The following is a 10374-nucleotide window of genomic DNA, read 5'->3' as shown; positions in this document are numbered from 1 at the left end:
TGTTTCTATCGACTGATGAATGTCTGCAGTGGAACTAATTCATCTGAATTGGACATGTTTCACTGTCAATTGATGGGTGCCCTCACTGGTTCTTATTCACCTGAGACATGTCACAATTTTATCATCGAGAGAAGAGATGAATGCCCCCAAAAGGTTCTTATTCTTGTGTTCTCGTTACAGTGAACGTGTAAGAACTCTAAAACCCTGTATGTTGACAGACAATGGCCACACAAGATGTTATCATATTGTTCATCCTTCTTGTAACCATTTTGAATGCATGAGAAAGATGAAAGATGTCAGAATAAAGGTTTAGTTTATGTTTTTTCTAGTATTGTGCGTAAAGAAGCATGTCATAACATCAAACTTCTATCCAGAAAACTACAAAAAGAAGAAATCTATTCAAGCAAAACCGCACCACGCATGGACATTCAACCAGAACCGCATCAAAGAGAGGCAGAGGCAGTCTGATCTTCTTGTCTGGCACTGCCACTGCCAGTAAGCCACGTTTTCACCTTGCTGTCCGCCAGCTTCCTCATCCTGAGAGCAGCAGCCATCAGTGTGTCATCGCTCTTGCAGAAGGCAAACCTGACGTACTGGTTATGGTAGCTTTCACGGTCGCAATTATCGTGGAAGAACCCATGGCCAGGCACGGCTGCCACACCAGCATCGTTGATCAAGTTCGTCACAAAATCTATCTGCATTGTGTTTTAATGCGCCACTGGTTAGAGTGCTTGCTCGATATGACAATATGGATGCAAGCTTATCCGCAAACATACATTGATACATCTTGATTATCTACCAATGCCCAGTAAGTTCAGTCAGATCATCGTGAATAATAGAAGAAGCATGTGAAAGTACCAGTATCAGAATATCATGTTTTGCACATAAATTTCCTGCACCAACTAGTTGTTCCAAATTCTATAATTGTCAGATATCAGTAGCATCTCCTATTCATGCTTCAGATATGGTTCAGTAGGGACTCACATCTGAAAGTTGCCAGGACAGGGGCAGCTCAGCAAATACAAAGACTGAACCTTGTGGCTTGAAGCTGATGTGAAAGCCAAAATCTTTCAGCAACTGAAGGATGAAGTCTCTTCTCACCTCATAGTCCTTATACCAAAGTAGATAACAGTTATATGGTGAGAGAATTAGATTTGAAATACTTGTGGTAGATTGGTAAACGTTGGAGGTTAGTGTGTGAAGGCTCACTTTTTTCAGGGATGAATAGAAGTCCGGTGTGCTTGTCAACGCGGTCAGTGCTGCTTCTTGGAATGGTGCAGGAGCTGAATCTGTTAGTTTGATATGGATATTCCTTATTGCTGAGGCAATGCTTGCTGGAGCACAAGCCCATCCAATTCTCCAACCTAGTTGGTTCAGACAGTAGTGTTATTAAATTGCCCTGATGATAGGTTGCTATTTGTATTGCTGCTTGCATCAAAACAAACTTCGCCACAAATTCAAGTCATGCTCACCAGTTACACTGTAAGTTTTAGACAGTGAGGATGTGATGATGGTCCTCTCTTGCATCCCTGGAAGAGAAGCCAGTGAGATATGCTTGTTCTCATCGTAAGTAATATACTCATAAACCTGGAAATATTCAGACACATTAAGGCAACATGTTGATGAAATTTTGTTTCAGAAGTCTGTCCACAAAGCTGAAGAATATTTAGTATACGTGCAATGAAAGAGAAGAAAGAGCAGCCTTTACTATTTGTTGCAGATCTACCTCATCTGTTATTGCAAAGCAGTCCATTTTCTGACAAGCTTGGGCGATAATCAGCAACTCCTCTTTGCTGAAGACCTTCCCTGTTGGATTATGTGGGCTGCAGTGGTGAGATTATGGAACTCGGATCAGTCGGCATGTCCTGTGCAAACATATATCTCCATATGCAGATAACGGCATCGATCGAGCATTCAGCCAATTCAACAAGCACCGGTGGGGATCAATCACCTGTTCAAGACAACCGCCTTTGTTCGACTCGTAAAAGATTTCAAGAATTTATCTTCGTTCAGAGTCCAAGAAGGTGGATCCAATCGCACATACACCTAATAACAAATTGAAGATTCTTCTGAATTCCAAATCACCAACCTTGCTCGGAGGAAAAAACTCTGAATTCTGAATTAGAGGAGCCATCTTACAGGGACACCTCGGGCCAGTTCAATGCACGTCTCGTACGTTTCGTAAGCAGGGTCGAAGAGCAAAACCTCATCCCCTTGATCAATTGCTGCATGGAAAGGAAAGGGGAAATCGAATATCCATCAACAAGGGCTCAGCAAGGAAAAATCTGCTCTGAAACTACCATAATAATTCAGTAGCTCGTACGAAATGTGCATTATTAGCTGTACTACTTGCAAAGATAGCAGCGGCAAACGCTTCCGACTGCCCGCAGCAGATGACGAAGTCCGTGAGCGGGTCGGCGTCGAGGCCGTGGTCCCGTCTCGCCGTCTCCGCGAGGACGTCGCAGATCCCCTGCACATGCCTACGCCACCGCTGCAGTAAGTAGTTTGTACTACTTGCAAAGAGAGGAGAGGAGAGGAGGTCGGTGGCGTGGAGAAGGGACCTGTACTGGTTGAGGTCGGCGGCGATGGCGGCGGCGGCGGCGGCCTTGACGCGGGGAGGCGCGGGGAAGTCCGGGAAGCCCTCGGCGAGGTTGACGGCGCCGACGCGCTGCGCCAGGTGGGACAGCTGCTGGATGGGCGACGGCGCGGACCGCCTCGACGCCGCCGACAGCCTCCGCTCCATCGCGTGCTGTCAGCTCCAAGCAAAGCCGCTCCGGTTTCGCGGCGTCGCGTGTGAGTGTGACCGTGTGAGAAAGAGTGTCCGGATAAGGTGAGGTCAGCACAGCTGAGCCAAGCTAAGCTAAGCTAGCAGTGTGCTACGCGCCTACGCCCGCTGCCGTGCGCACGGACGCGAATTCAGTGCCGTCGAGGCACCGGGCCTGGTTGGAAGGAGGTGGTTAAATTTTAGCCCGTCGCATCAAATGTTTGGATACTAATTAGGAGTATTAAATCTAGACTAATTACAAAATTAATTACACAACCTCTAGGCTAAATCGTAACATGAATCTATTAAGCCTAATTAGTTCATGATTTGACAATATGGTGTTACAGTAACCATTCGCTAATGATGGATTAATTAGGCTTAATAGATTCGTCTCGCGATTTAGCCTAGGGGTTCTGCAATTAGTTTTATAATTGGCTTATATTTAGTCCTCCTAATTAGTATCCGAACATTCGATGTGATAGGGCTAAAATTTAGCCTCTGGTATCCAAACGCCCACTTCTTCTACCAAATCTACCGTGAATCAACTACAGCCTAGAATCTTCTCCATCCGAGCTTTTTTTAACAGGGAGTCCATCAGCAAGCGGGGCGCGCTGCTCTCTCGCACGTTGCGCCGCCTCCGCGCGCCACGCTACTCTCCCGCAAGCTCGCGCGCTGCGCCACCCTCTGCGCCCCCGTGCGCTGTGCTGCTATCCCGCGGGCTCGCGCGCTGCGTCGTCCTCTGCACCTCCGAGGAAAGGGCGTGTGCAGGGCGTGTGCCGCCCTCTGCACCTCGCTGTCGTTGGCCCGCCAAGTCGCCATGAAGGAGAGGGATACGGCCCTCAACAGGACGCCATTGTCAGGTATATTAGTAACCTCTTTTCCTTCTCGTGACCTAAGCATGTGCACAAAACAACTAATTCACCTCGCACTCACATTTGTATCATTCTGAGATCCCGTGACTATAGAAGGTTAATATGCTCAATTTCATGGTAGGAAAATCATACGCTCTAATTTGTTTTTGGCCATATTTATGGAACTGTGAGTGATGTGGAAGGCAATGGCAGAATTTGAGAATAGATGAGGCTAAGTTTTGGGTTGCATATAGGGGTTGTAGAGGCTTTAATATGAGAAAAAGGTATGCAAATATAATCAGCTATGATAGCAAGGTAACTTCGTGTAGGTTTGTTTATTCTAACGAGGGTCATAGAAGAAAAGGGAAAATAAACAATGTGACCACTAAATCTGTTGAACCAAAAAAGAAAGAACCAAAGGTACGTTCTCAACTTGCAATATAGAAATTTCTATGTGTTGTTGCCATTCATAGGTAATTAGTGATACTTTTGTTGGCAGAAACAAAAGTAAGATGATGGTGTACAACCTCCAAAGGAAGTGGAGAATGATGGCAGTAATAAAGGAGCGATCATGGACGTTGAGAGTACAATATTATTGCCAATTTTACCTAACTCATGACAGCTCCAATGTATGATGATGATATTATTCATGTTGACAATCTATTCTAGTATGTGCAAGTTGGTTAGGTAGTTTTTTGGACTGCATAGGACTGACTATAGTATTTTGTATTTTGTGAAGTAACTATAACATTTATGACCTAATTGTACTAGTGAATTGTCAAGTAATAGCATTTTCTATACTATAATATCAATTCGAGAGACTCAAAGTGCCATGTATTTACATGGTGATGTATTATGAATGTCACTTTCAGTGATTCAAAATGTAAGCTTTATTTTACGTTACATGCATGTATGAATGTCACTATTGTTTGCTATTTTGTGTGCTTCTATTTTGTGTGCTAAATAAATAAGGCCTGGTTTGGTTTCCCTACTTATTTTTAGCACGCGTCACATCGAATGTTTAGACACTAATTAGAAGTATTAAACGTAGGCTATTTACAAAACCCATTACATAAGTGAAGGCTAAACGGCGAGACGAATCTATTAAGCCTAATTAGTCCATGATTTGACAATGTGTTGCTACAGTAAATATTTGCTAATGATGGATTAATTAGGCTTATATTAGGCTTAATAGATTCATCTCGCCGTTTAGCCTCCACTTATGTAATGGGTTTTGTAAATAGTTTATGTTTAATACTCCTAATTAGTATCTAAATATTCGATGTGATACGTACTAAAAATAAGCAAAAATAACCCAACGCCCCCTAAGTCAGATTGTCTGAAAAATACTAAAGATGGGAGGCATATAGACTTGAGAAGCAAAGAAGCAAAGGTACGATCGGGGAGAAGACCGGAAGGGCCGTTGCTTGCTGCTAGCCCTGCTATGGAAGCGTCACGTGATGACCATTCACCTGATGGCATGCAGAGCTGGGAAGAAAGCAGACGATGACGGCGGCGCAGGGAGAGAGGCTGCGGCGAAAGGACGGATCAGCAGGCACTTTGGAGGGAAGAGCACAAAAGTTGCAGGCTGCAAAATTAAGCTTGACGTTCAAACCAGGAATTTTGCAACTAGAGGCTGCACGCCTGTCAAATTCCATACAACAATCTGATCGAACTGGAGTATGCTCTATGGTAAGCACTACCCCAACCCCATCGCAGCCGTTGGGTAGAGAGCGTTGTGGGATCGGATCCGTTGATTCTTCCCTAAATCAATTAGCAAGTCCTCCTAGTTGACTGCTGTAGTAGCTGTTGGGTCAGGGACTCGGGGGGGCAAGTCGATCACTTGAAAAGTAGCCTTTGAAATTCGTACACTGAAGTCGTGTGTGCGACCTGCAACACAGTGGATTACCAAGCACTACTTTGAAGAAGCTAGTACATGAAGACTGACGTGCTATACTGCTATGCAATTTGCGAGCCAATCGCTCCACGTGGACTTTGAAAACCAGTGCTTATATGCAATTTGCAGAGACGATTTGCTCAGTGCACTTTGAAACTCTTAAAAATCCGTACGTTACCTAGCATATGCAATCTGCAAGATAAACTGTACGTGTGGCGTGTACGAGGGACGAAAAGGGCTAGTTTTCTCATGTACTAGCTTGAGAAATGCACTTTGAAAACTAGCGCTTTCCATATATTTTGTGGCGTTCCGTCCTGTGACCTCAGTACCTCCTCACCCATCAATGATCGAGGCGCCTTCCCTATTCTGGACGCTCCCGGTCTCGGGCCTCTCAGCCGTGTATTCACTCCTGAGAGGCCTCTGCCTCTCTGCAGCGACCCACGGCTTAACAGGAGTTCATCAAAGAAAAATGGCCAACAGAAAGAGCGCCGGAGGTTTCACCGTCAACCACACCACATGCATGCCATGTAAACAGCATCACAATTCACAAGCATCTGCCTCTGCATTACAAAACGATATTTTCCTAGCACCACACGTACGGTCACACTCACACAGGGTAGTCAAGATCACACCGGCTGGGTGGGCGAAAATACTGGGCAGACCAAAGAAAGGGGCGGAAAGAATGAACCATCTCCCCCAGAAAAAATTGGGAGAACGAGACGACCGGCCTGCGACCTACCGCGCTTTCGCCCATGCCTTCTTCGTCTCCTGCAGAACCGAAACCAAACAAACCCCTGCCCCTCCCTATTAAAGCACCCAAGATGTTGCCATGGCCTCGCCGCGCAGACGCAACGGGATCACAGCAGCAGAACACTTGGAACAGAGAGAGAGAGAAAGAGAGAGGCCGAGGAGAGAAACAGTGTGGGGGGTGACGATGTCCGGCAGCGTCGTCAGCGGGGGCGCCAATGGGAAGAGCCAGCAGGGCTCCAGGGGCAAGGCCATGCTGCTTGCCCTGGGCAAGGGCCTCCCTGGCCAAGTTCTGCCGCAGGAGAAGGTTGTGGAGAGCTACCTCCAGGACAGCACCTGCGACGACCCCGCCACCAGAGCCAAGCTCGAACGACTTTGTAAGCTGCTTTCGTGTTTCATTTCAGCGCAGTTGTTATTTTCTCAGAATGGTTTACTTTTGATGCTGAAATCTTTGAGTTAGCGAATGTAGCTTCAAAATAATTTATCTTTATGCCGAGAACTTTTGAGTTGTCAAATGTAGCTTAGCTCTCCTCATACAGATCTTTTGGTCTAAACAACTTTCTGTTGTCAAAATATCACACAATTGTAATATATCGGATCAAGTACTCATCTATTGCAAGTAGAAAATGCAACTGGTAAAATGAAAGAGGCGTAATTTTCCATTCAGTATCGAAAAAAAGCACATGCACAAAAAATTTCAGAACCTCTTTTGCTATAAGAAAATCACTACAATGAGCCAATTCAGTTAACATTTTGTTTCATGTTCCTGGTGATGCTGACTGGATTACATTATGAGCATAAGGTCACAATACATAGCCTTCAGCTGTTATGCGATTGCTTCCATCATCATCCAGCAGACAGATGATTATTGCCCAATGATCTTCTTTTACAGGCAAAACGACTACAGTGAGGACAAGGTACACTGTCATGACCAAGGAGCTCCTGGATGAGCACCCAGAGCTGAAGACGGAGGGCATCCCAACACTGACGCCACGCCTTGACATCTGCAACTCTGCGGTGATCGACCTTGGTGCTGCCGCAGCTCGTGCCGCCCTTGACGACTGGGGCCGCCCTGCAGCCGACATCACCCACCTCGTCTATATCTCATCCAGTGAGCTTCGTCTCCCAGGGGGCGACCTTCACCTGGCTGCCCGCCTTGGCCTCAGCCCAAACACCGTGCGCACTTCCCTCCTCTTTCTTGGCTGCTCCGGTGGCGCTGCTGCCCTCCGCACAGCCAAGGACATTGCCGAGAACAACCCAGGGAGCCGTGTCCTAGTAACAGCTGCTGAGACCACTGTGCTAGGCTTCAGGCCACCAAGTTATGACCGTCCTTACGACCTTGTTGGTGCTGCCCTGTTTGGTGATGGTGCATCAGCTGTGATTGTTGGGGCAGGACCCATGACACCAGCAGAGAATCCCTTCTTGGAGCTTGAGTTCTCGACGCAGGAGTTCCTACCTGGGACCGACAAGGTGATCGATGGCAAGATCTCAGAGGAAGGAATTAATTTCAAGCTAGGGCGTGATTTGCCTGAGAAGATTGAAAGTCGGATAGAAGGGTTCTGCAGGAATCTCATGGACCAGGTCGGGATAAAGGATTTCAATGATGTATTTTGGGCTGTGCATCCTGGTGGACCAGCAATTTTGAACAGGCTTGAGTTCTGCCTTGAACTTCAGCCGGAGAAGCTCAAGATTAGTAGAAAGGCCTTGATGAACTATGGAAATGTGAGTAGCAACACAATCTTTTATGTGTTGGAGTATTTGAGGGATGAATTGAAGAAAGGGGCAATAAGTGAAGAGTGGGGGTTGATCTTGGCCTTTGGCCCAGGCATCACCTTCGAAGGATTGCTAGTTCGAGGTGTTAACTGAAACTGAAATACCTCCAAGAAGACCTTCACACGCTAGCATAAGGGAGGACCATAGGGAAGATTTACAAGGCACACATAAATACTAAGTATATATATACAGAGACATCTCATAAAGAGCATAGATGTCTGGGTGGCAGCTGTGCACTACATAGTACATTGCTAATGTTTTACTGTATTTATGTGTTTACCTATGAAACAATGTAAGGTACTTGAGTTTGCTTCTAAGACACTTGTAGAAATAAGGCACTATACATCATGTTGTTCCACTGTGCTATGTACTAATTACAGGATTAGTTCTGTACTGATTGTATACATGAGCGAACTGATTACAGTACAACAACCATCATTCCAAAGGAAAACAAAACAATTGCGTAATGAGACGTCAAAGACTGAAACACACATTATAACAAACATGTAACAGTGACAGATGGTAGATGCATCATCTATAATGGTCTCCTCGCCACTTCAACGTCATTTTAAATATTATTAGAAGACACAAAAATAGAGCAAACTCTTACAGTAAACGGATTATGGAATGGCACCTCTTACCATTCAGCTTTAGAGAGACATCTATAACATCCTGATCTAACCATGGACCTTTCAAAAAAAACAAGCTAGTGATAACTCGAAGACGACACTGGATCCCATATGAAAGCTTATCTTCATCGTTGTCATCATCGTTCAAGGTCCAAAAGACAAATCAATCAGAAGTAACAAAGATGCCTCTAGCAAATCATGGATTTGAACTTGGTGCTCCCTCTTCAAGAGACAATTCACCAACAACCTTCCCCCAAGCAAGCTTAGCATCACCTTTCACAAGTAAATCCATCTTGGCAACAACATCCCTAGCCTCCGCAGACCTCCCAGCCTTCACCAACCCCTCAACCAAACCCTTAACAGCCTCAAATGGTGGTGCTGCCTTCATCGCAAAGCAGCTCTTACAAATCCACAATGCATCATCAAGCTTCTCTTTCTCCACCAAGCTCCTAAACAGCACCACATATGTCTGTGAATGCGCAGACACACCCAAGTCACTCCTCCCCTCGCGCCTCTTCATGACCTTCATCCTCTTGAACACCCGCATCGCTAGCCCGACATTCCCCTCCTTGCAATACCCCTGCACGAGAGCATTGTAGGTAAGGTAATTCGGTGCTACCTCCTTTGACTCCATCACATCAAGCAGCTCCTCCCCCTTGACTGTCTCGCCTTTCTTGGCGAACCACTGTATCCTGCAGTTGTAGGTGACAACATTTGGCTCCAGCTTCCTAGCATTGATCTCCTTCAAAAGATTATTAAATCCCTCATCATCGTCCTGCGCGGAGTACCCGGCGAGGACAGTGTTGTAGGAGATGATGTCTGGGGCCGGGCGGTGCTTCAACTTCTTGTTGGCCATTTCGTCGAGCAGCTTCTGGGCAGCAGCGAGCTCAGAGTTCTTGACCAGGGCGTGGAGGAGCACATTGTGGGAGGCGCGGTCGGGTGCGACCCCGAGCGAGGACTCCGCGGAGGCGAAGGTGGACTTGAGGTCATCGAGGCGGCCGGCGCGGAGGAGCGCGGACAGGAGCGCCGAGAGCGAGATATCGGATCGGGCGGCGGGGGGTGAGGAGGAGAAGGCCCGGAGCGCGTCGTCGGGGCCAGGGAAGAGGGAGAGCGCGCGGGCCAGGAGGCCCGGCGAGGGCGGCGCGGAGGCGAGGAGGTTGTGGAGGAGCGAGGCGGCGAGGTCGGGGCGGCGGAGGCGGGTCAGGCGGGAGGCGGCCAGGGAGAAGAGCTGGCGCGAGGTGTGGAGGCGCGGGAAGTCGTGGCTGGAGAGCGCGGAGGCGACGAGGGAGTGGATACGGGCCGGGTCGGTCTCGGCGCGGACGGCGAGCTGGAGGTTGAGCACGGAGGCGCGGGCGGAGGTGGGCGCGGCCTGGGTAGAGGTTGCGGCGGGGGACGCCGAGGGATCAACGGCCGGGAGCGCGGAGAAGGCGCGGAGTAGGCGGGTTGAGGCGGCGGCGGCGGCGGCGCTTCGGTGCGCGGCGTGGCGGCGGAGGAGGAGGGACGCCATGCTGGGGGCTCGGGGGGCTCGGGGTTTGGCAGGGTTTGGGTGCCTCTTTTCCCCTTCTCAGTGTGTCAACTGTCAAGCGTTAGGGTTTGGGACAGCGAATCGATTGGCCCCTCGCAAAGCTACCCACGGCACTGCAGCATTTTTCAGTAGACTGCGTTCCTGGTCACCTCAAACTGCATATGACGTAATTGTATTTCTTTTTAAAA

General features: G+C 47.8%; 3 protein-coding genes across 3 annotated transcripts; 1 reads left to right on the top strand and 2 right to left on the bottom strand.

Annotated features, from left to right (window-relative positions):
* Nucleotides 1-224: 224 nt before the first annotated feature.
* LOC101773905 (probable N-succinyldiaminopimelate aminotransferase DapC) lies at nt 225-2845 on the bottom strand. The gene is made up of 9 exons (XM_004982754.2): nt 2562-2845; nt 2350-2480; nt 2140-2225; nt 1952-2046; nt 1727-1823; nt 1473-1587; nt 1210-1364; nt 985-1110; nt 225-695 (listed from the first exon to the last, which is right to left on the bottom strand). Exons 1-9 carry the CDS (start codon nt 2741-2743, stop codon nt 444-446), a joined length of 1239 nt encoding a protein of 412 aa, XP_004982811.1. The 5' UTR covers nt 2744-2845; the 3' UTR covers nt 225-443.
* Nucleotides 2846-6340: 3495 nt separating this feature from the next.
* On the top strand, nt 6341-8390 carry LOC101773083 (type III polyketide synthase A). Its single transcript, XM_004982752.2, has 2 exons — nt 6341-6636; nt 7152-8390. The coding sequence occupies exons 1-2, from the start codon at nt 6342-6344 to the stop codon at nt 8123-8125; spliced, it is 1269 nt and encodes a 422-aa protein (XP_004982809.2). The 5' UTR covers nt 6341; the 3' UTR covers nt 8126-8390.
* A 138-nt stretch (nt 8391-8528) lies between these two features.
* Nucleotides 8529-10249, bottom strand: LOC101773489 (pentatricopeptide repeat-containing protein At5g16420, mitochondrial). Its single transcript, XM_004982753.3, has one exon. It carries the CDS (start codon nt 10166-10168, stop codon nt 8858-8860), a length of 1311 nt encoding a protein of 436 aa, XP_004982810.1. The 5' UTR covers nt 10169-10249; the 3' UTR covers nt 8529-8857.
* Nucleotides 10250-10374: the final 125 nt, after the last annotated feature.

Source organism: Setaria italica, chromosome IX, assembly GCF_000263155.2.
Source record: "Setaria italica strain Yugu1 chromosome IX, Setaria_italica_v2.0, whole genome shotgun sequence".
NCBI lineage: Eukaryota > Viridiplantae > Streptophyta > Magnoliopsida > Poales > Poaceae > Setaria > Setaria italica.
This window is presented reverse-complemented; position numbering and strand designations above follow the sequence as displayed.

What these genes read in the sequence shown, in the direction of transcription:
- LOC101773905 (XM_004982754.2), bottom strand. Translation starts at nt 2,743, where the DNA reads ATGGAGCGGAGGCTGTCGGCGGCGTCGAGGCGGTCCGCGCCGTCGCCC. An exon ending in AAGGCGGTTGTCTTGAACAG is followed by an intron (nt 1,824 to 1,951) that starts GTGATTGATCCC and finishes TCACCACTGCAG; the next exon opens with CCCACATAATCCAACAGGGA. An exon ending in TCTATTCATCCCTGAAAAAA is followed by an intron (nt 1,111 to 1,209) that starts GTGAGCCTTCAC and finishes CTTTGGTATAAG; the next exon opens with GACTATGAGGTGAGAAGAGA.
- LOC101773083 (XM_004982752.2), top strand. Translation starts at nt 6,342, where the DNA reads ATGGCCTCGCCGCGCAGACGCAACGGGATCACAGCAGCAGAACACTTG. An exon ending in AGCCAAGCTCGAACGACTTT is followed by an intron (nt 6,637 to 7,151) that starts GTAAGCTGCTTT and finishes CTTCTTTTACAG; the next exon opens with GCAAAACGACTACAGTGAGG.
- LOC101773489 (XM_004982753.3), bottom strand. Translation starts at nt 10,168, where the DNA reads ATGGCGTCCCTCCTCCTCCGCCGCCACGCCGCGCACCGAAGCGCCGCC.